This window comes from Choloepus didactylus, chromosome 15 (genome assembly GCF_015220235.1).
Source record: "Choloepus didactylus isolate mChoDid1 chromosome 15, mChoDid1.pri, whole genome shotgun sequence".
Taxonomy (NCBI): domain Eukaryota; kingdom Metazoa; phylum Chordata; class Mammalia; order Pilosa; family Megalonychidae; genus Choloepus; species Choloepus didactylus.
In genome coordinates this window covers 42,479,195-42,504,247 of record NC_051321.1, presented here as the reverse complement: position 1 = coordinate 42,504,247, position 25,053 = coordinate 42,479,195, and the positions used below count along the sequence as shown (strand labels likewise).

The 25,053-nt window shown below is 45.2% G+C and overlaps 2 protein-coding genes across 7 annotated transcripts in view; both read right to left on the bottom strand.

Annotated features, from left to right (window-relative positions):
• Positions 1-2,287: 2,287 nt before the first annotated feature.
• LOC119510302 (cytochrome P450 26C1) lies at positions 2,288-10,414 on the bottom strand. The gene is made up of 6 exons (XM_037804548.1): positions 9,912-10,414; positions 9,218-9,442; positions 8,482-8,757; positions 6,909-7,064; positions 4,584-4,913; positions 2,288-2,715 (listed from the first exon to the last, which is right to left on the bottom strand). The coding sequence occupies exons 1-6, from the start codon at positions 10,170-10,172 to the stop codon at positions 2,338-2,340; spliced, it is 1,626 nt and encodes a 541-aa protein (XP_037660476.1). The 5' UTR covers positions 10,173-10,414; the 3' UTR covers positions 2,288-2,337.
• A 1,549-nt stretch (positions 10,415-11,963) lies between these two features.
• EXOC6 (exocyst complex component 6) overlaps positions 11,964-25,053 on the bottom strand; it is a 228,740-nt gene continuing 215,650 nt past the window's right edge. For all 6 annotated transcript variants that reach the window (XM_037804144.1, XM_037804148.1, XM_037804145.1 and 3 more), the window contains 2 exons: positions 14,359-14,471; positions 11,964-13,248 (listed from right to left, as the gene is read on the bottom strand). In XM_037804144.1, coding sequence (XP_037660072.1) covers positions 13,116-13,248; positions 14,359-14,471 — 246 coding nt within the window. In that variant the 3' untranslated portion in view covers positions 11,964-13,115. The remainder of the gene's footprint in view (positions 13,249-14,358; positions 14,472-25,053) is intronic.

Sequence of the window (25,053 nt, the reverse complement as noted above, 5' to 3'; positions counted from 1 at the left end):
GGTAGTAGGTTTTTGTTTGGGGGTGGATGGGAATCAGAACCCAAGAGGTGGACATGAGTGGATGAGCTAAAGCAGCTGAAGCACCCAATCCCCATTTTTCTCCCTTCAACCTCCTCGTCCTCTTATCTCTTGAACAGCTTCAGGACTTCCAGGCCTGCTGTTCCCTCTGCCTGGGGCACCACTGGCCAAGTCACCTCATCACCCACCCAACCAAGCTTAGCCCCCAGGCACTCTATCTTGCTCTGCCTGTTTTATTTTCTTTCCAGCACTAATCACATCTGACATATTCTTGCTCTTTTGTTTGCTCCTTTATCATTGTCTTCCTTCTTCATGAGCATGACAAGTCCAGGAGGGCAAGAAACAGGTCTGCTCCTTCCCCAGAGGAATCCAGAGCTCCAAAACAGGAGCTCAGATATTCCTTGAAATTATTTAATGTGATGTATCAATGGAAAATTAAAGTAAAGTTGGAGCTCCCTACAGGGGTTTATAGTTAGTCCACACATCAAAGCAGGTAAACCAGGTCTGCTGGAACCAGCTCTACTGTCCTCGAGTCTGAAAGCCCCTTCCCCAGGTTTCTCTTTCTGCAAATCAGAATCAACCCTGAGGGCCTGGTGCTCCTGCAGGGCCACTGAAACCCATAACCTGGCCTCTCAGCCCCAGCAGTTTTCTGCGCAGCCTCAGGAGCACCCTGAGGGCAGGCCCGTGTCCTGCCCAGCTTTGTCCCAGGACCTGGCTCCAGGGCCTGGCGCCAGGGCCTTGCCGGCCTGTTGTCAGCTGTGGGTGATGAATTGCCCTGGATGAAGGTTATGGCAGTGTCAGCTGAGCACGGAAGGGCCGGCTGCACCAACCCTACACGCGCCTGCTGCGTCTTCCCTTCTTTCTGCCCCTTGGATCCACCTTAAGCATAAGGTCAGGAGGGCACCAGCTTCCTTCTGGTTCACTAAGGGGTCAGCTCAGGCCTGAGCGGCAACTTCCCTGGGCTCACTTGTCATAACTAGCCTCCTAGGCCTGTCAGAAGGTAGGTGGACAAGTTGAAGTGTGTTGCTGGAAACAATAATGCGCAGGCTCTAGCTTTGATTTAAACACTGGTGGGAATCTCAGTGATGGAGCTGGAGTCCAGAGAGCCCTTAAGCCAAGCGAGGGATCACTATGAAAGTGCAAGAGGACTGATGAGTCCTACATGGTGGCTACAGGTCAGAGGCTCGGTCTGAAATAAATGACTGAGTGGAGGAGAGCACTTGGGGTGGGTGGGTGGGGGGAGTCCAGGAGCCAGAGCCTATTGCTGGCTCCTTGGGAGAGTCATTCGGTCCCCCCTTGCTGTTCAGTTTCTCCCCTGTAATAGGAGGTTAAGGCAGTAATCCGGAAGGTTCCTGAGGCCAGCTATCCAGAAATAATTCCTGGCTCAGCTTCCTGGGGCTGCCGGGAAGGGAAGTCGCACAGCCCTGCGCTGGCTGCCCCAGCTCCTGGCCCCAATCTTCTCATGCAGCACACTCGGGAAGTGGGTCTTTCCCCCAGCCTCCCTGACTCTCCTGCAACTTCCCACCATAGAGCAGCTGCCCAGTTAAGCCTCCCAGTTCAATCGCTGCCATTTCATTTCTCCTGTTTTTAGTACAAATATCCCAAACCTCTCTGATTGTCTCAACCTTCCATGAAAACAATCCAGCCTTAGAGACATCGCGATGTGCCTAATTCTCTCCATTATAAATGGAGAGATTCAACGCGTTAAGTCGGATTTTTTCCCCCAGTAGTGTTGGCCTCTGCAAGCGCCCGCAGTTCTGTTTCTGCCGAGTCTCGGCGCACGAACTCGGGCCACCTGCCTGGGGGCCTTCCGTTGGGCGCCCTCTCCGTCTTGCTAAGGCCCAAAGCAAGGCCAGGGTCACGCCTCCTCGGTCCCGCATCCCCGCAAAGGTTGCCTGTTCTGCCGCGTGCGCCAGGTCTCTGGAATGATCCGCAAGGCGCAATCTTCAGTGCGCCCTCTAGGAATTGAAGAGGGAAGGCGAGGCCTGAGAAGTTCCTAGTGAAGATCTGTCCCCTCCAACACTGACGTGAGATCCTGGGAAGGACTTAAGAGGTTCGGCCTACGATTTTTCCTCGGGTGCCGAACGCAGGAGGCACCTTCCCGCAGGCCTGGGCGCTTCTCCGGAGCTGCGGCGATGGCTCACAGCTTGTGTCCACCCCGCCTCCCTCCGAGCCTAGCACAGAGCCGCGTTCGGTCAACGTTTGTTGAACAAGCGAGCAAGTGACTGGGCGTCCGATTCAGCTCTGAGAAACCACAAATGGGCGGTGCTGCGTGCGCGCCACAGCTACTGGCCAAGCCGTGTCCGGTAGCGCAGCGGGTCAGAGTCGTAGCCCATTCGACGCCGCCGAAGGCGCTAGCGGACGGAAAAAGAGCTGCAGGCCGTCTACTGGGTGCACAATGGGCACGGTCTGCATGGCGGGGAAGGCGGGCGTGGCCAGCTCCCAGTGCGCCGTGCGCACCAGCTCCACGGCCAGCAGCTGGAGCACGGCCTGCGCCAGCTCCTGGCCAAGACAGCTGCGCGCACCGCCGCCAAACGGGATGTAATGGAAGCGGCCGGCAGCGCCCCGCGCATCTTCGCGCGCGGCTCGGAAGCGCTCCGGGTCGAAGCCCTCCAGCGGGCTGCTGTACACTGCGGCCGTCTCGTGCGTGTCCCGGATGCTATACATCACGCTCCAGCCCTTGGGGATCTGGTAGCCCTGCAGGGAGGCGAGGAGACGGGCCTGACCACGAGGCTCTTGGAAACCGGATCGAACAGACCCTCTGCCTCAGGTGCATCAAACAAGCTTCACACAACTGACAAGAACGTGCGTCTAAACCGGAAGCCAGGGAACAGTTCGTTCCAATCTCAGCTGCTTCTCCGGTGAGCTATGTGTCTTGGCTCTAGATAGTCAATCTCTGAGACTCAGCTTCTTAATCGATAAAATAAGGACAGAAAAACTCACTTTGTTGTGAGGATTCTAATAAAGTTTTCAGCACATATATCCGTGTTCAGTAAATGGAGTCTATTATTACTTATGCCCTCGTGTTTTGGTTTTGTTTCCTTTTTTGCTTCTGATATTAGGCCAGGAGACCTAAATTCTGGTCTTGCATCTACCAGCTGCCTGGGTAGGAACAATGCAAATGACAGAGACCCAGATTCCTTTATGGTCAGCTCAATTATGAAGCTCTTCTTTGCATTTAACTGAAAGCTGCCTCCCTGTCCTTCTTACCCATGAGCTGGAGAATAATATTCAGATCTGGTAGGACGTTTTAAGAAGATGCACATGAGAATTAAACTGGGGAGTCTTTAAAATGTTGGAAGGCAGTTTCCCTGTTCTGTCTGCCCATTCTCAGCTTTTTCAACTGTTCTTTTTGATGTGGTTTCCAATGCCCTATCCTGCTACTTTCTCCTCAGCAGCCTCCAGAGTGCCTAGTCAGAGGCTCTCAACAGGATGACACAACATTTTGGAATCACTTGAGGCTCTCTCACTCTCCCCTCTCTGGGCCACAGTTTTCCCATCTTTAAAGTGGAGGATAGCAAAGACCCCTACCCTGTGCTCATCCTCCATGGTTCTTTGCTCCTGTCCCTCTGTTCCCCTAAGGCTTTGTCCAGCCCCCCTGTGCCTGCAGAATGAAGTCGGAATTCCCAGATTCAGCATCTGGTGTGCAGTCCCCATCCCAACCCTTCACTGCTCCAGTTCAAACACCAGCTCCTAAAATGTTTTGGTGTCACTCAATACTACAGATCACTCTCTTCTTCACACCACGATTTGGGATGCTGCTGTAGGACGCCTCCCTTTCCACATCAAGCTCCGTGAGAGCAGACTCCCAGTCCCTTTGGTGTCCCCACAACTGGAACACAATGTGCCATGGATGTCTGCTGTTTAAAGCAGGGTCAGGGATGAAGGTGTCCACTTTGCCTGGAGTCACTCAGCCACTTGAGAGTGGTGTCTGTGCCACTCGCGATGCAGCTACTGCACCAAACAGTCCCGCCCCGCCTAGAATGTGAGAGCTGGGTAAAACTGAGACAGTCTCCTTCCAGAGGGTAAACTGAGGCCCAGAGTGGAAAGGGAACTGCCCAAGGTCATACAGAGACGCAGCCAAGCTTAGACCTTAACCTTGTCCAGTCCAAGCCATTTTGATCAGAACATTAAGAGATTCTGCCCCATATTTTAATTCCTGCGTTTCCCTGGAATCTAGTCTCAGCGGTGGCCCTGGTCAGGTAACAATTATCGGTTCCTTGCTTTTGTGGGGGAGCCAGAGGGGTTGGGTTCAGGCCATACTGGGGGGCTCTCTGTTCCCCACCCAGTGACTGCAGGGGCGGGTGAAGGAGAGGCTATTATTCTAAAACTCAACTCTACTTGAGTTACTGGCCCGGGCCGCTGCCAAAAACTGAAGCGTGCGGGGCTTTGCGTCCTCAACCCGGGATCCGTGGAAGCAGGCACTGTCCATTTTACAGGTGGAAAAGCAGAAGGTCAGAGAATGAAATCCTAATACCCTCTGCCTCCCCTCCGCTTCTCTCCTCCAGCCGGGCATCGCAGCCGGCAGCAGGAGGCCGGTGGCCCAGTCGGCGCGACACACTTACGTCGAGCTCGAAGGTGCGCAGTGCTGTGCGGTAGCCCCCGGACACGGGCGGCAGAAGGCGCAGCACTTCTTTCACCACGCAGTCGACGTAGTGTAGACGGCCCAGCGCCGCGAGGCTGAGGTCGAGGTCGCAGCCGCAGTCGGGCTTGGGCCCCCCGCCGCCCCCCACGGCCTGGGGCGCGCAGCCGCATATGCGCCACAGCCCCTGAGCCTCCAGCTCCTGCCGGATCTTGGCGATGGTCGCCGGGTGCTGCAGTAGCAGCAAGACAAGGGACGTGCTGGCACTGGCCGTGGTAAAGAAGGCGGCGAAGAGAAGCTCCACAGCGGACTCCTGCAAGATAGCCCAGAAGACGCTGAGTCGCCTTCTGTGGAGTGCCACGGGGCCCTGGTCTCACGGCCCCATGGAGGGTGTGGAAGGGGCCTGCATTTATCTTGCACAAAGGCTAGCGCACTGGGATGTGCTACCGTGGCGGCTATGCGCGCGGGTCCTGCAGTCGATTGAATCCCAGGCCTGCCACTTGGGAAAGTCACATATCGTAACGGGCAAAAAAACAGGGTCTATCCATCTACCTTGGGAGGGTTAGGAGACATAAGTTATTTCGTGCATTATTTAGTGCTTAGTATGTTAATTCATTTAATTCTCACCTCAACCCTGTGAGGCACAATTGCTGCTCTTGTTTTACAGGGTTGGAAACTGAGGAACGGAGAGGTTAAGTCACATATTCAAAGTCCCTACAGCTAACAGTCCCAACAATCGGGCTCAGGAGTCCAGTGCTCTTAACCAACTCGGGGTGCTGCCTCCAACCCTAATCGGGTGTCCTGGCAATGAGCACAGCGGGACAGCCTGTGCTAGCATAGCACCAAAGTAGGCATCGTGGCTTCGGGCCTCCTGCTTACTGGAGTGGTCCCAGATGGTCACTAAACCTCTTCCTTGTCTGTCTGCCCAGCCCTCACTTCCTGCGTCTGCCCTCCCAATGCTGGGTGTCTTCTTGGCAGCACCCACAGTTTGTCTTCATGCACTGACTCTTGTGATCATATGATGTGTGTGTATACCCCTCCTTGCTCTGCACCTGGAGGGCAGGGGCTGTGTTTTGCTCAGGGCTGTATCCCCAGCATGAAGCTTGGAACCGAATGGGTACATAATATTTGTGGAATGAATGACCTGGGCCAAAGCCAAAACTGCCTGCCCTGCCCAAGATGAGGGGCCAGGATAGAGACCCCAGGGCACCAACATCCTCCCTGCCCAGTCTAGCCAGCCTGACCTGCTCCTCACACCCAAGCCAGAAGCGAACATTCCTGGCCAGTGCGTCCCTTCCTGAGAACCAGTAGGGTGCACTGGTCACCCCCTCCCCAGCCCTACTAAGGTTATAGGGGCCATCCACTCCTCTTCATACCACTCCTCTTCACAGCCTGGAGCTGTTCAGGGGCTTCCCCAGGATTCAGAGCCCATCGGCCATATCCTTCTAACCCTCTTGACTCTTCTCAATTTCACACACAACCCATACTCCCGCCACAGAGCTAAGATCAAGACAATTAGCCCCTTTCTACAGAGAAGAAACCAAGGCCAAACCCCACCTTTCAGTGGCTGGCTGCTGGAAAGGGAGAAACTGAGACCCAGAGAAGGGAGAGAAGCTTATGAAAGGATTGAGGTCTTCCCATTTATAACTTTCTCCTCCCCCAACCCCAACCTCTTTACTTCTCTCCTGATTCTAAAGCAGGTCCCAGGGGCCACTCCAAAGCTCTTCTCCTTCCCCCCATTGCAGGTCCTCTATGCGTACATGGGAAAGGGTCCTACTTCTCCAGGAGATTTCATGGTGGCAAAATTAGGGTAGGGCAAAAGTTAGAGATCACAGGCATTAAAGAATCAGGTGACATGGAGTTTTATATGGAAGGAGAGTGTTGATTTGGTGGTGGGGGTGCAGGAAGGATGCAGAATTTGACCCTGAGTTCTTTAGGGTTTGGAGAGAAAAGGAGTGATGAGGACATGACAGACAGGGAAACAGCAGAGGCAAAGGCACAAAGCAAGAGAGAAGCACATGGTGTGTGGGGGGGTGCTGCTCATGGAGGGGCCTAAGATTCATGCCTGAACACTCCTACTGAAGGCCCGGAAGGGGCAGGTAGGCCAAATGGCTAGTGGGTGTGGCTGAGTCTAGACTGGAACTCAGGTCTCCCCTTTTCTCTCACTCTGAAAACTGCTTATGGCTCAGAGTGGGGTCAAACAGCATGTGGCTCTAGGGCTGCAGCTTGTGTGTAGAGACCTACTATGTGCATAGAGACCTACTGGAAATGCAGATGAGAGGAGAAGGAGAGGCTTCCCTCTACCTACCTTCAGCTCCTGCACTGAGAGCTCACGGCCGACCTCCCTGGCACTGTGGATAATCAGGTCGAGAGCGTCACCTGGCTCTGCAGCCTTGTCCTCATGAAGCTTCTCTGCAATTGCTCCCTCCAGGTGCCGATGCAGCTGGTCCCGCGCCCGGATGCCCTGATGCCCCGGGAGAGAAGGGAGGTGGGGCAGGATGACTCAGAGGGCTAGGCCTGGGCATCTACCCTGAAAACCTTCCCTGAGGCCACGCTGGCTCTGCCAAGATGCTGTTGCTGCCTCCCAGCCTCGCTCCATGCATTGCACATTAGTAGGGATTCAGTAAATGCTCAAGAGTTTGTCCACTATTGCCAAACATCATTCTCTCTTAATTACACAAGACCACTATGAGGCAAGGCAGGCGGTTACTGCCATTCTGAGGGGAGGCTGATGACGCTCAGAGGGGCCAAGTGATTGCCAATCACACAGCCCAGTTAGGGTGGGGTCAGCTCATTGCCGTTTCCCTGCACTAGGCAGGAGTCCTGGGCACTAGTGCAGAGAGGAAGGGGCACCCTGAAGCACCCAGGAAAGCTCTGGCTTAAAGAAAACTCTTGGATGTTCTAAACATTAGCCTTATGGAAAGGGGTTAGGCAAGACGGCCAGGGTGTCCCTCCAGGATTCAGGGAGCAAGTACAAAATCAGGACCTCATCAGCCTGGGAAGCATTTAGTTGAATGCTTGGGTTTTGGAGTCAGAAGAGATCTGGATTCAAATCCTGCGTGTGCTCCTACTAGTTATGTGATATTGGGTAAGTCATTTAACACCTTTGAGCTTCAGTTTTTTCATCAAAGAAAAAAAATGAGAATAATAACACCTTGCAGGCTGGGACTATTCAATCAGACATGTGTCTAAGATGCTCAGCCCATAGCATGCCCCTTTATATACATTTATGATTTTTATTCTGGTGAATGAAAACCAGGGAATCTGCACAGTGAGCAGCCCCAGCTCAGGGGAAGAGGGAGGGCGAGATGGGGCCTCCTAGTTGCTCTCTGAGCTCCACCCGTCGCTATGAAGACTTAGAGGCCGCGGTTCTCTCATCCGGAAACTAGCGGGCCCGGGGCCGCGGGTTGGGAGCCGGCATCCATCCCTCTCTAACCCGGGCTGGCGCCGGGCTGGGCCGGGGGCGTGTCTGTGGCCCTTGTGTTCCCTCCCGCTCTGCAGCCACCCGGGCTTCCGCAGACGAGTAGGAGGCCCGACCAGGAGGCGCCGTTCTGGGGAGGAGTCAGGCCGACTGGTGGGGCGCCGGCCACGGAGACCCAATCTCGGGAAGCTGCCGGCTGCTAAGGCTGGAGCACGTCCCGGCAGGCGTGGCCCAGAGAGGGTGTGTGGCCTGCCTCGGTGATACAGTATGTCAGGGCAGAGGCCGGCCCCGACGCCCACCGCTACACCCACGCCGCCTCTCCAACTTGAGCCGCGCCTGCGACCTCAGCAGAGGAGACGCGCGCGCCAACTCGGCATGGAAGACCCATTCGCTCCGTGGAGACCCGAAGGAATAAGGTCTGGGGCCAGGGCTCGGGCCTTCTCGAGCCGGGCGGCGGTACCTTGCGCAGGCCGCTGAAGGGCACGTCCAGGGGCAGCGAGAAGAGGTTCTCCACGAGCTGCTCGAAGGTTCGGGCCAGCTCCGCGCACTGCGCCTCGTCCAGCCGCAGCCCCAGTAGGATGCGCGCAGCCATGCGAAAGGTGAGAGCCTTGGTGGCCTCGTAGACGGCGACCGGCCGGCGGGCCGCGCACCAACAGCGCACCTCGCGCCGCACGGCCTCCTGCAGACGCGGCACGTAGCGCTCCAGCGCCACGCGACTAAACACTCGCGCCAAAACCTGTAGAGAGCGCATGGACTCAGCTCTGGCAGCTGCCAGACCTTCTCTGCTCTCCGATCCCATAGGAGCTAGAAGCCTAACTCCAGTCCCTTCCTCCTCCCCTTCTAGCGACCCGGACCTAAACTCGTTGGCTTTTGCTCACACCGTGCCTCTTGACATACAAAGCCCCTCCCATCCATCCAGGTTCCAACTGCTACCTTCTCCAAGTCACATTTTCCAGCGCTTCTGGTATCACAGTCACAGAAGTCAGAACCGGACGTCCATTTAGTCCCTGTCCTGGCCTTACAAACCGAAGCCGGAGAAAGGAAGCGAATGACCCAAAGCCGCTCGCTCGTTAGCCAGGGGCCCTGGCCATGTTCACAGCGTATCCTTGGAAACTTGTCCCGGCTTGGTCCACAACAGGTGCTAGGGAACCAAGGGTCAAACGACTCAACGGCCCCTTCTTTTGACTTCCACTCACCTTGCGCCGACGCCGGTGCGGCTCGCCATCCGCGCCGAGCAGTGTGTGCGAGCCCAGCAGGATGTGCGCACTCTGCGGCCACTGACTACGCACCAGGCGGTGCTCACCCAGGAGGATAGTGCGCACGTTCTCGGCGCCGCTCACGCGGATCACCGGCCTGCCCAACAGGTGCGTCTTGAACACCGTTCCGTAGCGCTCCCGGCGGGAGCTATGGAAGCGCGAGCCCTGCGAGTGAGGCGGCGTGAAGTGGGTCCAGGCAACGAGGCCTCAGCCCGGGATTTGGCCCAGACCTCCCAGCTGTTCCTTGGTAACTCCCTGCCCCAAGTTGGCGCGTTACTCTTTACAAAGCACTTTCAAAACGAGTCCAAAATGGGCCTTTCAACTACTCTGTGGGGAATGGCCGATCAGCGACCTTGGCTCCCGATCTTGCAGGTCTTATGGTGACACGTCCCTCATATTCCTTCCCAGACCCTTTGTGTTCACCCCCGAGTTGTGTTGGGGCCAGTTTAAGTTGCGCTGGGCAGAACGCCGGTGATGTACGGTCCCCTCAAGAGACCAGTGGGCAGCTGGACGCAACACAGGCTGCGCTGCGCTCCCCGAGGGCCCTTCTGTCGGAAGGGACCGGCGAGGAGAATCCAGCGGGACCCGGGGAAGAAGAGGCCAGATTGGCGGGCGGGAACAACGGACTGCTTACCTGAACTAACCAGTGCAGCGTTTCGCCGAAGAAGGGCCAACCCATGGAGCCCCTGGGCAGGGGCAGGGCGGAGGCCCGGTCCCGGCTCAGCGTCCAGCGGAGGGTCCAGAGGTGCTGGATCAGGCTGAGCAGCAGGCCGGCGCACAGGAGAGCTGTACCGGCCGTCCCCAGCACCGACAGACAGCTCAGCCCCCAGGGGAACATCGTGCCCCTGTGGGCGCCAGGCCGCTGGGAAAGCAAGAGCTGGGGCGTGGGCAGCATGCAGGGCTCACCTGTTCCGTCCGGAAAGAGGCTGGGGCATTTGAAGGCCAAGCCCGAGATTTACAACCTCGGACAAGGAGGACGCCAATCTAAAAACAGACTCCGTGTGGAAGGAGGCAGTGATCGTGCGCCCTTAAGGAAGATACCTACCTCGAGGCCGGAGCGCTCAGGTTTCCCGCGCTCAGATATCCCGGAGTCTGACTGCTCGCCGGACAAAACGCCAGTACTTTGCGGAGGTGCCGGCTGCCTCCCAACCCCTGACGATGGACACACACGGACACCTCCCACTTCCTCCCCCAAGTGTCAACACTCGAAAATGCCCCCGAGCCCAGTCAGCACTCCCTGGATAGAAGCAGTGGAAAGCAAAGAGAGGAGCAACCCACCGGCGCTGCCAATCTGGGCTGCGACCACCGGGACTGCAGACCCCCGCCCCGCCTCCCTCTCTCCTCCCAGTGGCTTAACTCTTCTCAGCTCACCCTGGACACATTTATATAGATACTGCCTCCCTCTCTACAGACTGATCCCGGTTCACACAACGTGACGTGCCTAAGCATATTTAAAGGGCTTCACGCAGAGTAGTGATTGGAGGCGGTGCGCAGCGGCGTGCTCACCCAGGGGCTCTAGGCAGGGAATGGCAGCCGCAGCGGAGCTCGGGCTGGGTTGTGAGCTGGGCCCCGTGCAGATCTCCTTCCGGGCGGACCCTGCGGTTTTGCGCCAGAACTTCCCGGCTCTTAGCAGGAGTGGGGGGGAAGGGCGAACCTAGCGCGCTAAGCAGCCACGGGCTTGTGCACTACAATGTTCTTGACCCACCCCTCCCTGGCTGCTGGCTGTCTCTCGAGGTTTCCAGTCTCTGAGATGCTAGGTGTCTCTGAGATGCTAGGTGTTCTCTCCCTGCCACCCCAAGATGAATGCGATGGGGTCTCTCCCCTTTGCTCGGCTTCTCTTTCAGGGAAATTGCATTGGTCGATGCTGCCTTGGCATCGCAAGAAGCTGCAAGGGATAACCTGCCTGGGCTGAGCACTGCCCAGATTCTCACCCCCACCCCTGTCTCTAATCTACCACTGCAAGAATCTTCCAAAAGATAGTAGTTTCACTGTTGCCTAAAGCTTCACAGAGACGTTCTAGACCCGCAAAGAGCAGATATCCCCGGCGCATTTCGGGTTTCACTGAATTCACCGTTCCCTCCCTCCCTCTTGGAAACCGTCTGGCGATACCTGGTCGGCCTTCACTGTTCCGACTCGGGCTTACTGTGTCCCATTTAAGGCTCCAAACGCCCCTGGACTCGCGCGTTCTTGTAGGGGCAGCATAACCTGGGGTGGGGGCAAGTGTAGGGTGCTTTTGTTATTGGGAAGAGCAAAGAGTACGCCTCAAGACCACCACAGCTGCGAACCAGCAGCGAGGCGGGGCCATGGTGGCGGCGCTCGGAATCCGGAGACCCGGACGTTTCAGCCAAAGCAGAGGACGCATCCGGGGTGCCCTGGAGGGCTGGGTAAGGCTCGCGCGGACAGCCACATTCCAGAGTCTTCAAAAAAAGCTAGCTGTTTACTGCTCCTCTCTTAAGTTTCAGATTTTATTGCGCCCAAACAATTGGCATGTTTCGCATGTAATACATACACACACAAATATATTTTAAATGTGAAATACTTAAGGGTCTGAGATGGTCAAGAGAACAAATGCTTATTTTCTTTGTTTTGGTGCCACTCCCATTCCAAAAACTAGGGAGTATTTTGCCTTTTCTAGAGGACAGTAAAAGCAGTTATTTTAAATCAGGAAGCTCCGATTTAACGAGTATTCAATAACTTGCTCAGCCTTTTTAATATTTCAAGAAAAAACCAGGAAATATACATATAATTCTTTACACTTATTTTACAGAGTCAAGTATAAGTTTCTTATAGGCATAAATCCTGAAAACGCAAAGGGAGTATTCAGCATAAATACAATGAAGATAAAATAAGGATGAGATACGTTACACCAAATTTAGACCATGGTAACTTATACAAAGGAAAATTTACACGGCTTGTAGGTTTTCCAGAGTTCATTTGGCCTGGCTTGTTTCCACAGTGAGGATACAGTACTACGATGTGCAATTTGAAGAAGGTAACCTGACCCCTGTGGTAACTTCTGTGTAGGAGCGTATCTCCCCTAGCATAGGCTGGAAGTGAAGTGCTTTGCACAGTTCTTGTCCTCTTTTAACTTGAACCAAACCAAACCCAACAAATCCTAGAATGGGGTCAGCTACAAACAATATAGTTAGAAATATTAACCCCTGAGCAGAAACAATGCTGCCTCTTAAAAAAATCCAAACACCTTTAAACTAAACCATCCAAGTAGAACAAATAACTTGACATTTTTAATGAGTCAAATCAAGTTTGATTTCAGGGAGCTTTAAAGATTTGTCTATTTCAGATTTGTCTATTTCCCCCTCAAAATCAGCAGAATTAGAAATTTTAGGCTACTTAAATCACACTGAGGTGACAATAAAAGCTAAAGTCAGAAAATGACAGTGAAATATATTCGTCTCAGATATGACTGCATTCCAAAACCAGAAACTGATGGGGAAAAAAAAAAACAAAAAACAGAAAATCATTGAAGTCGAAATAGAAAAAAAAAAATACTTATAAGTAGAGGCATAAATTTTTCTAATTTTTTTTCAATATACATATTTTTGACCTGATTTATATTTTACAGTTTTGCCCTTTTCCCCTAAATGAAAAAAATCATTGTCATGTTTTCCACATATAAAATAGTATTCAATTATTTTAAAATCCATACAAATGATTTTATGTTATTATTCTTTCTTTTTTAAGCTCTCACCAGTGTCTTTTCTCTATTGTATTTTTGAATTCAGCACACAAATCTCATGACTAGATTAGAGATCATGACATAATTAGAGATCAATGTTGAGTCACAGATTTGTGTCAATGAGTGCAAGAGATGTGAAGTCTATGTGTGCTGGGACATACCATTCACCAAACTTCTCAGCTGTTTCATGACTGTCTCTATCAACTTCTGTTTGTCTCGATCATTCTTCCTGAACTGAGCAAATATATTGTTCTTTTTGCTAGTATCTTTCATCCTAGAAATATACATAAATGAAAAAGCTTAGTAAAAAGACATTAAAAGCTGTGTTGCCACAGTAAAATATCTTGGCATGCTCTGAGTTATCTCATCCTAAACTTGAAAAATATACTTCAAAGAATATAGGTACTAATAAATTTATGGACATAACAACTGCACAAAATTTAGCAGCTTTATCTTACATTCTATGTGAAGATGTATTTTTGCATTTGTACATAAATCTAAAATATGTAAGTTTTTTTTACAGATCATACTATTTCTAATATTATTCCATAAAGTAAGCTAAAATACATACCCTCTATGGACTACTCTGCAAATCACATTCACAGCAAGAGAAGGTGAAAGGAAAAATAGTATTAGAAAATTGAAAACAGCAATTTTTTTGCCTCAGTGGTGTTTCAGGGCATTGTAAAACAGCTTTACATTTATTTTAAACAGTTCCTTTTCTCCTCTCAAATCAAATATGCCACAGATATTTTGATAAATTTAATATACAATTTTAATTCAAAAACTAAAAATTTAATAGTGATACTTGAAATAGGGATACTGAAATATGATCAAACCTGCCACATAATGAGTGGGAAAAGTAACATATAAAGTTGTGTTATTTTTAGTTGGACAAGATGCTACGGTAAATTGTCCTGTTACCTTAGTTTTTATTATATGATTTTTTTTCAAATCACATACTTCTGTATCTGAAAAGAGCCCAAGCCCATAATAGCAGAATTTAGATACCACTGGCGGCAAACACTCCAATTCCTGACCACATTTCACAAAATACCTTCTTTCCTGTGTTTATATGTGTGTGTGTGTGTGTATATATAAATATGTTTTAATAGCTCCAATTCTCACGTATATCTCCTATAAACGTCTTTCTAAGGCCAGTTAAGCCTGCTGTTCAGGAAACAATGGGAAAAATGTTTTGTTCTTATCAACATTAACAGCCACTGCCTATAAACCACACCAACACTGAAGGGCAAGAAAGAGGCTTATTTTTTTAAGTTTCCTTTAGACATTTCTCTTGATAGAAATCTATCTAGCTCTTCATTTTCTCATTGAATCAAAAACTCCTAAATATTTTACAAAAATGTTTTTAGAATATACTCACTTCTCCAAAAGAGTAAGGGCTGTGTTTGGATTCACCCGAAGGTATTTAGAAGCTGGCTGTCCATAATCAGCTAGATAAGTAGACCAATCCCAAACCATAAACAAGTCAAGGAGCTAAGGAAGAGGGGGGAAAATGTTAAACCAACTGTTATTTACCCACAGCTAATACATAAATCAAGTATATACTATTCTTGATCCATTTTAATATGAACTGCTTCTTAGATGGAACAGAATAAGAAACTCATTTTACAACTTCATTCATTGTACTTTACAACCAAAATAGCATTCATTAACATTTTACGTTTGAAATTCCTAAAATTGTCAGGAATTGCTTTTCTAACAAAATACTTCATAGTATTTTCAAATAATAATAGTGAAAACCCTATTAGTTTATATTAACATTTGTACTGATGTACAGAGATTTAATCTTTATACATTATTTAGTCTGTGCCCAAATTTAATCAATAAGAGTTTGGTGCTACTAAATGTATGAAGAATTTAAAAGAACTTAAATTGAACCTCTTTTCCTTAGAGGTAAGTATGTTTATCTTTCAAAGAAGCCATGTGCATCCAGACTTTTTCCAAAGTAATTTAAACCAAAAGCTCAGATAATCTCAATTAAGTGCATTAAACAACCTTTGCTGGATTCTCCCTGGTGACAGATTCTCAGTAGTGTTATGAAATGAGGGCTTCAGGTTTCAGCCTGTTAACTCTACGTGACCATTTTGTACAAACAACAACAAAAAAAGAAGCCCTCTTGTTTTTCAAGGTGTCTTAAAATTGACTATTTGCTTTATAATCTCCAGTTAGAACTGTTGTCAAATATAAAAGTAATCTTTTAAAAGCAATGCAGGGCCTAAACCAAAGCACCAAACTCCTTATCCAACTTTAAAACCCTAATCCCCTTTAAGCCGTTTAAAACCAACTTCCTATCCCCATTTGAATTGTTTCAGAGAGCTAAATACTTTACTTACTACCTTCCTTCAGTTTTTATTCTTTCATTTTGTTTTATGAGTAAGGGGTCTTAGTTTTGCTTTCAAATGAAGGAAGCATTTGCATTTACTTGTAGAATATGTGAGCCAATTCACTGACTCTGAGAAGGCTAAAACTTCTAGGTGATTAAAACCATCTAAAGAAAAGTTACAAGAAACTAGCTCTTCCTGAGAAAGGTAAGGGATGTGTTTGACACTTCCCATCCAATTTACAGCTGTTGTTATAGATTTTCTTGTAAAAGACAGGAAAATCTATAATGAAAGTATCAACTACTAATATTAATAGCCACTCTATTTTCTTTCAGACAAGATAACATTCAGGTCATACCAAAAGTTCAAACACTGGTACAGAAAATAAACTGAGACAATGTTAAGGAATATACTGTTTGAAAAAGAAAAGGCAACTTATTTAAAGTTCTGTTTAATTTTTGACTAATGTTTGGCAACAAGTACATTTTTCCCTCCTTTCACAAGGATAGTGAGATGGTGAGAATATAAATTGGTAAAACTTCTCTGGAATGTGACTATGCAATATATATTTAAAGTCCTTAAAAAAATGGCCATTCCCTTTGGATCAGTTATCCCACTTCTAGGAATCTCACTTCCGTTAACAACAATGAATATAGACAGAAACTTATGCACAAAGATATTAATTTCAAAAGTATTATTTGCATTATCAAAAAGCTGAAAACAACCTAAAATCTCAATATTAAGAGAAAGTAAAATAGTGAGGTATATCCATATGATAAATATTAACATGGCTATTAAAATTAATGTTAACAGAGAATTTTAAATAACTTGGGAATATGCCTGTAAAAAATGTTGCTACATCAATTACATAAAAACCCACCAGAAAAGAGTAGAATCAAATCTGAGAAAATGGTAAGAATGATTGTTATTTGTGTGGTAGGAATTACAAGTAACCATTATTTTCTTCTTTATTCTCATAATATTCTACAGTGGATGTGTATTAACTATAGTTAGAAATAAAGTTGTAGATTTATTGATTAAAATAAGTTTTAATAATGAACACCCTTCACACAGTTGTTAGCAAAAGCCTCATTTTGAAGGAATTCCTCTTTCAGGTGCATGTATGTGTTTGCACATGGGTGTGTGCACGTATACAAAGTCAGCAGAAAGTAACCACTTAATATAGTGGCTATAATCTTCCTTCCTTTGCAAAAGGCATTTGTGATATATCCTTTGGGATACAGAAGAAGAAGGAGGCCTTAAAATAAGGCTGTTTCTCTCTTGGGCTGATCTACCCACAGGTAGTAAAAAGGAAGAGCACACTTAATTAAAAATCTATAACAATGCCAATGTGGATACAGAATTGGTTCTTCTACAGCACAAAAACAGACTTTCCTAGATAAAGAAATACTATGCTTACAATTTTCACATATGGTCAGATACTTATATGCAAATCTCTTACCACTAGAAATTACAGGAACCACAAAATTTAATCTACCTGCCCACATGTAGACAACTCTATATGCTTTCGTATTCACATTCATACTTTACAGAAATACACACATTCATGGTTATCTTGTGGGTATGTGTGGAAACCTACATAGATTTGGAACATTAATGGTTAGAAATGCATTGCCAATATAGATAAAAGGGTCAAGGTCTAGATAAGACTCATTTGTTCATTCAACAAATATTTGATTGCCCACCTATCAGGTGCTAGATACTGTGCTAGGCATCAGAGATACAGAAGTGAATGACATAAAGTCCCTTTCCTCAAGGAGCTTATATTATAGTTGCAGGCAGAGAGGTAACAAGGAAACAAGTGTTGTTTTGATGGAAATGAAGAAATGTAAAGAAAAAATATATATATCACACAAAATCCTAGTAATTTAAACTACAGTAGCATAAGAGGAAGCTACTATCAGTTTAATATCAAATAAGATAGAAGCCTCTTATTTATGTAGGAGCTGGTGATTGCTTGCCCAGGAGTCAAGTGGCTATATATTTGACCACCATTTCAGTGTCTATACTCCAAAGGATAGATGGATGTTGGTAGAGAAGAAAGATGGGGCCAGCCAACATGTTGATCTCATATTCTGATTTCTTGTTTCCATGTGTTGGAGACTGAATCATGTCCCCCACAGTCAGGTTCAAGTCCAACCCCTAGACCTGTGGGTGTGAACTCATTTGTAAATAGGACCTTTGAAGATGTTATTAGGTAAGGTATACCCCAACAGAATGAGGATGGGCCTTAATCCAGTATGGCTCGAGTCCTTATAAGCAAAGGAAGTTGGACATAGAAGAGGAAGCCACAGGGAGCAGCCAGAAGCCAGAAGTCAGCGGAAGGAAGAGAAAGGATAAGACACCTGCCATGTGCATTCCTATGTGGCTGAAAAGCTAAGGAACCCCAAGATTGCCAGCCAGCCATAAGATGCCAACTCAGGAGGAAGCAAGCCTTCTAGCCTCTGGTACCATGAGCCAATAAATTCCTGTAGTTACACCAACCCATTGAATGGTATTTATTTTAGCAGCTGGGTAACTAAGATGCCATGTATGTAAGGATTTTTCAAATGCATAATACTGCTGGCACAAATAAATAGAAACAAACTTCACAAAGCCAGCTAGGCAAACTCATATAGTGTGTCCAGTACAGTGTAAACACTCGGTAGATATTCAGCAAATAACTGATCGATGATACCAGACCACTATTCCAAGTTTACGTTGGAGCTGCTTGTTAGACTTCACATGTACAAAAAATTACCAAACCACAGGCTACTTTGGCTTATAGCTGATAGCTCTCTGAAACAGGCCAATGTAGCCCAGCACACAAACTATAGCAATTGGATGCTGACTTCCCTGCATCTCTCACAGGCTTTCACTGGGGGACTGGTAACAAGAATAGATTCCCTCATGATAAAAGATTGGGTCTAATGTTAATTGAGTCAAGTGATCTTCCTAGAGAAAGAAGCACCAATATTTCTTGATGGTCTACCAGTGTCTCTCATCCATAACTATTATAAGGTCCTTTTTCACTTTTTAAAATACAGTTCTACTGAAGTAAAAAATGTAAGACAAAACTGGGACTTTATTCCTGAGTTCTAACCCACACTATGCCAGGCCAGATTTTACAGACTGAACTCATTTCCATAGGCTGCTGTCCATGCCCATTCTGACCAAGCAGTGCAACCTAAGGTATCTGACTGGGATGGCCTAAAAAGAACATGATTGCTCTCAAGCCACAGTGTGGCAGGAGGGGAAGAAGAAATCGGGGTACTGCCAGGTACAACCACTGACACTTTCATTCCACACCACAGTCACTGCCTTGGGGGACTGCTTCTCAGACCTCTTGTCCAGTTTCACAGGATACAAATGATATTCTTAATATTAAAAACCTCAATTATGGAAAACCTCAGCTCTCCATCTCAAGTTTTGCTTCCTTCAGATGGCAGAGCCAAACTTATACAATTGTTATTAATTATACAAAATCTTTTTCAGTCTTGTAAATAAACAGTAAGACATGGTCTCAACAGGTGAATTTATTAGTTAACACATATACGTGAAATTCAAAGACGTAGATCAAACATGAACAAAAACAAAAATCTCCCTCAGATTATCCAAAAGCAATTTTACAATTACTTAATAAAGGATAAAGCCAGGCATATTGCAATGAGAAATTCATATTACATTCTATGAATGCATTTGTTTCACAGTCAAAGTGATTCCACCTAAAATCCTTTTGGGAAGTAAGCAAAATATGGATAATATAAAAATGAATAACAAAATAATGTTCTTCAATTCTATCTCATCACGATTTATAAGATTATCTGAAATTAGTTTCCTTTTTTTTTCACCAAGGATTCAAAAATACCCTTCTTAACTAATCTGATGACATAAAGTGAATGTATGCCAGTATTTGTGAATTCTAAGTTTCACTTCCTCAGCACTCCCTGTGGCCCAGCAAACAAAAAGATCAGCCTAAGGAAAGAAATGGTTGCATGGGTGGTCCCATTTATATGCTCTATATAGTTGAATCACTTAAGAATCACCGAAGAATCCATTTGTGTCACTGCATTTAGCTTGCTGACAGTTTCCCATCCTACAGTCTCACTGCCAGTCTACACTCGTCATGAAACTTGGGGTCTCAGACCTGTTGAAATCATTCTGCGCAAATGACACGATGAATCTAGGGAGACTAAAAGTCATTCTATGGGACTCTTGAAGTCACTTTTTGCCTTTGTAAAAGTGATCCCAGTGTCCCAGGTCATTTTTCCCTTGAATCTGGTTTAGCTTTCTTTGTTTTGGGTCTTTTGGGTTTTGCTTTTGAAGTACCTCAGGGGCAGTGACCCAAGACAGAAGATAAATAAAGTTAAGCCAACCTCAAGTGAAAAGCAATTGGGGATACCACGTTTGCTTTTGTAAATGTGAACAGTGACCTGGGGGCTCAGGGTCAGCCTTAGTACCCCAAAGTTCTCTTTTCCAAACACCAAATCCACCTGGGACCTCAGAGTTGCCTTGCAGATTCCAAAAATAAAACAGGAGATCATTTTTCCTTTGCCTCCAAAACACAAAGGCCAGGCAAGTGCTCCTAGAGTGTTTCAGAAGTTTAAACAACAACAAAATTCCTAAACCCTAATACAGCTTTAAGGAAAAAATACTTGCCCTTCAAACGAATCCTGAGAAATTAGGTACTGCTGATTCAAGGAAAATGGGTCTTAGTAAATTAGCCACAATGGGGGAAAATACGAACCCTTTTTTCAAATAGATGTTGAAAGTCAAATGATGAGATTACTGCGATTTTGAAAGCACTTGGCTTTTTCCCTCTTTCCAGTTATCTGAAAACACCACAATTGGAAAACTCCGTGTGCAGCACAGCAAGAATTTTAAGCAGAAGCCAAAAGGAGCCCGAGCAAAAAACTGCACAAAAACAAAAAACAGTATCGTGCCTCCTCCCACCTCACTTTTTGCCCTCAGGTGTCTACTGCCCTGCTAAGGCCCTCTGGCTCCCTGATGCACCTCACCCTCACCAAGCCTGCCCTCTTCAAAGTGTCCCATTTGCTAAATCTTCTCTCAGCCATCCTTTCCACCCCCACCTCTGTAAGTGAAGACTGAGAGTGAGCTCTGAGCACTGTGTGCTAGAAAGGTTGTAAAAGCATTGGTTTCTTTAGGTCACTTCACTTAGGGGAACACATAGCTGAAGTAGAATGTTCTTAAAGTATTTTCTACAGTAAAGTATGTGTAAGGTAGGTTGTGGTTGCAGATTACCCACAAGGTGGGAGCAACCTGGGAAGAAAAAGATGTAAAAAGTGGAATTTACATAAACAGATTTATACATACCCATAATTGTTTTATTTTGAATTTTTTGGCCACTATCATGGCTAAAAAGACATAAAAATATACATGCTTAAATTTATGTGGTTAATTTATTAAAATTATTTTTTATTAAAGTAATACATGTTTAATAACCAAATAGTGTAACCGAGAAGTTAGGATTTAAGGGCTGATTATGATTACTGAATCATTATATAGATATTCCTTTTTACTTTCTGGTATATTAAATAGACAGAGGGAAATAACTGAAATCTGAACTATAATCCAACTGCCTTGATCTCTGATAATGATTGTACAGCCTTTATCTTGTGCCCTTGTGATTGTAAAAACCTTGTGACTAAGGGTTTTCACTTGTACCCGTTTATCCAGTTTTTCGATTTTAAAGTCTTCTGATCACTAAAGACAGCCCCTAATGTTTATTAATGAAGGGTCCTGGGTCAGCACAGAACTAACCCACCCCAAGTCTAAAGTTATCTTGATAACTGAAGCGGGATCTAACCAAAATGGGCCCGCCTGACATGCACAGTAGCTTAGACATTAAGCTACTACAAGTCACCCATACCTCATTATAATACTAAAAATCACACCCATCAGCATATTAATGCCACCATTTTCTTACATACATTCTGTGACTAAGCATGTAATAAATCTGTGTATGCTCAATAATTAAATCACCTCTAATTACATCATCTGGGGCCACTGTGCTCATATCCTAAAACCTGCCCATCTTTCGATACTATAAAATTACCAAAATTACTGCAGTTCAAGGCCATCTGCTCTTGTGCTCCACATTTAACAATAAAATTCTTTCTCTCTTTGAAACCCCAGTGTCTCAGGAATTGATTATTTGAGTGCATTGGGCAAAGATTCCACCTCCTTGGTCCGATAACAATAGGACATATCATGAAAATTAACAGTCCACTGTCCCAACCCTTCCCCTTCTCAGAAGCAATCACGTTTAACTCATGTTTTTAATTCTGGTTATTATCTGCATTATTTCTAAATATGTTTATTTTTCTAATATTTAAATTATCATCTTACAGCTATCAGACATGAAGATTTACCTTACTTATACCACCCTTCCCATTTTTGATAGCTATGTCATGATTTTTCTCTACTGTTTGCTTTTATAAATTTAAATATAATTAAACCTCTATTTCCTGTTAAATCAAAAGATTTTAGTTTTTTTTCCTTAAACAGCTTTGATATATATTTCACATCTCATACAATTCGCTCATTTAAAGTATACAAATCAATGGTTTTTAGTACATTTACAGAGCTGTGCCACCATTTCAATCAATTTTAAAACATTTTCATCACCCCAAAAAGAAACTCCCTATTTCTCCCTAACTCCCCCAGCCCTAAACAACCACTAATCTACTTTCTGTTTCTATAGATTTAACTATTCTGGCAATTTCATATCAATGGGATCACAGGACATGTAGTCTATCGTAACTGGCTTCTTTCACTTAGTATACTGTTTTCAAATTTTATCCATGTAGCATGTATCAGTACTTTATTCCTTTCTATTGTCAAGTACTATTCTATTGTATGGCTATACCATATTTTGTTTATCCTTTCTTCATTTGATAGACATTTGGGTTGTTTCTGCTTTTGGGCTATTATGAATAAGGCTGCTATGAACATTTGTGTACAAGTTTTTGCATAGGCACATGTTTTATTTCTCTTTGATGTATACATAGGAGTAGAATTTGTTATACCAAGTTTTAACAGGATCTTTTGACTCTCCACTTAGTAATATAAGAATATTGGCACCATATGTAGTTGAATTTTAAGGTAATTCTTTTGGCTAATAGAGTTTAAAACATCTATATTGTGTATTTTTATGAATATAGAAAGATGTTAATAAATTCTTATCAATAATTCTTTAAAAATCCCCTACTTCTGAAAAACAAAAACTTATATCCAAAACAAGAAAAAACATTTCAGATAGTTTCCTTAAGTAGACTCATTTCAAATAGTTGACTGTGATTTAGGTTTCTGTATAACACTTTTTCATATACATGGCGTGATTTTCTTCAGTAGTGAGAGTATCTAATTCAGCTTATTGATATTTTATAAATTGGGTCATACTTTATAGGTAGTAGCACTCATCTAATTACCCAAAACAGAGAGCTGGATTCAGTATGTTTCATTCCTTCCTCTCTCACAATTCTGCATATGCCAATTTAATCTCCTAACTATTTCTTTAATTTGCTCACTTCCTACTCTCCATTCTCCTACTACCATCCTTGTTCAGACATCATAATCTCTCCTCTGGGGCCTGTATCCCCTTTGTCTCTACCCCTCCCTTCCAATACCCCAGATTTTTCAACCTCCACACTGCTGCCAGAGAGGAGAACCAGCTACAACACACACGCTTAAAACCTTCAATGACTTCCCAACTCCTAAGAGATGATTTAAGTTTCTTAACATGACATGCAGAGCTATCTTGCACCTTGTAACCTCTTCTCCTCCCTTGTAAATTAAGCTCCTAAACAAGGAATTACTTAGTTCCCTTAAAAACTATGAGGTTTTCACCCCCAGGACATTGCTCATTCTCTTTTCCTCTGTGCAGAATCCCCTTCCCCTCCTTCTTTACCCAGTTCTTATTTTATAAAATTTAAGTCTGGATTCATCTCTTCCAGGAAGCCCCCCCAGTCCACCTTGGCTTGGACATCCTCTTGTGTCCTCATACACCTGCCACATATTTCTATCATAGTATATTTATTACACAGTATATTGATATCATGGGTTAATGTGTCTGTGTACCCAACGAAGAATCAAATACTAATAATTCCTTTTTTAGTTCAGGTGATTCATGGCTCCCCCAGCCCCTTGTCTTCTTCCCAGTCTCCCAAAAGTTGAAGTGACTTTTCCTCCTCCTTAGAATGTACTTTGTAACCACCTCTAAATTCGTGAAAATCGGTGACCTTGTTTTTGCTTAATATGGTATTTTAACATTTGGCCCAATACCTGGTATAGGCACTAAGTAAATGCTGGGATGAACTGCATGTTACTTTGGGAAACAGAACTTGATATGTTTACTCTAAAGTCACCTCTTATAAATTAACAGAATGGCTATTCTATCATTGGCTTTACAATTAAACTATTAATTATTAAGACATCTCTGAATTTTTAGTAATGTCTGATTCTCAAAGTCAGTTTAGTCTATTTATTGATTGATTTAATTTGTGCTATAGAATATACTGAAGTATTTCACAACCAAAGTTCTGCAACCAAGATTACCTTCTGTAAACCGTAAACTGGTGATGCTACCATCAAACATGTTAAATAAACATTCATGGGTCAGACATTGAATTTTCCGTTCAGATTCATTACATCATCTGCTACACTTACATAACAAGTATTTATGTAATGGCTTCACCACTGACATTCAAAGACTTCTAATACTAAGGAAATCAAACCTTGAAACTCATGATGAGAGATGTTCCCTAGATTCTCAATTCTCTCTGATGAGTCATTTTGCTCAAGAAATAAGAGCTATTTGTATGAACTGACATTGGAAGAACTCAAACAACACAGGATGACATATGGATTGGCCAATGAAGAAAAATTATATACCAACACTTCATACTCCAGAATATTGCAGTTGCTTGAATGAAGGAAGCTAGACTAGGCTGGGGTTATTTTATGTACTCCTTACAGTGCTAGGGTTAAAGAAAACAAGGAGGCGGGAATAACTACATTTTTTAAATTTAAAAGAATTCTGAAAGAATCCATAGTGGCGGTTAATAAGGCAAATGAAAACTTGGGAGAATCTAATAGCAAGATTAACGTAATCTTCAATAAACTTAGTCACTATGTTTTACTCTAAAATATTACCTCTAAGTCAAATATTTTATATTTATGATTTGTCATTAGTTCTAAACACTGATTTCTGGCTTTTGAAAAAACAAAGCTACACTAAAATTAAAACTAAATACTTCAGGCCCCAGAGGCATCTTGCAATTCCATTCTTTAAAAGGGAGCTCAGGCCATTTAGGATAAATGAAACACACCATGAGCATGGAAATCCAAACTGCTTCAAGAAGGAAGGGGGGATTATTACTATGGCAGTGGAAAAAGTAGAGAGCCCAGTTGTAGCCCTTGCAAGAAATCTTTGTCTTTGGTAAAGTTCAGACTCCTGTCTCATTTGTTACGCTTTATAGAGGTAAGGTCTCAATTTTATGTCCTAGAGTATGAATGCAGACCCTTTATCATTTTACCTTGGATTTGCAAAGGAATTAAAGTTAACTAGACTACCATAATTAGCATGATGGAAATAAAGAAAATCCATCTTTGTGGTCTCTATTAAAGAAAAAGAATATTACAATAAATTGGCGACTCTTTGTATTGAAGAGGGCTTGTGTCCTCATTTTTCTTTCCAATCTTGTAATAGATTT

Coding starts and splice junctions, on each gene's coding strand:
- LOC119510302 (XM_037804548.1), bottom strand. CDS start 10,172: ATGCTGCCCACGCCCCAGCTCTTGCTTTCCCAGCGGCCTGGCGCCCAC. Junction 4,914..6,908: donor TCTCAGTGCAGGAGCTGAAG/GTAGGTAGAGGG, acceptor GCTATCTTGCAG/GAGTCCGCTGTGGAGCTTCT. Junction 2,716..4,583: donor TGCGCACCTTCGAGCTCGAC/GTAAGTGTGTCG, acceptor GCCTCCCTGCAG/GGCTACCAGATCCCCAAGGG.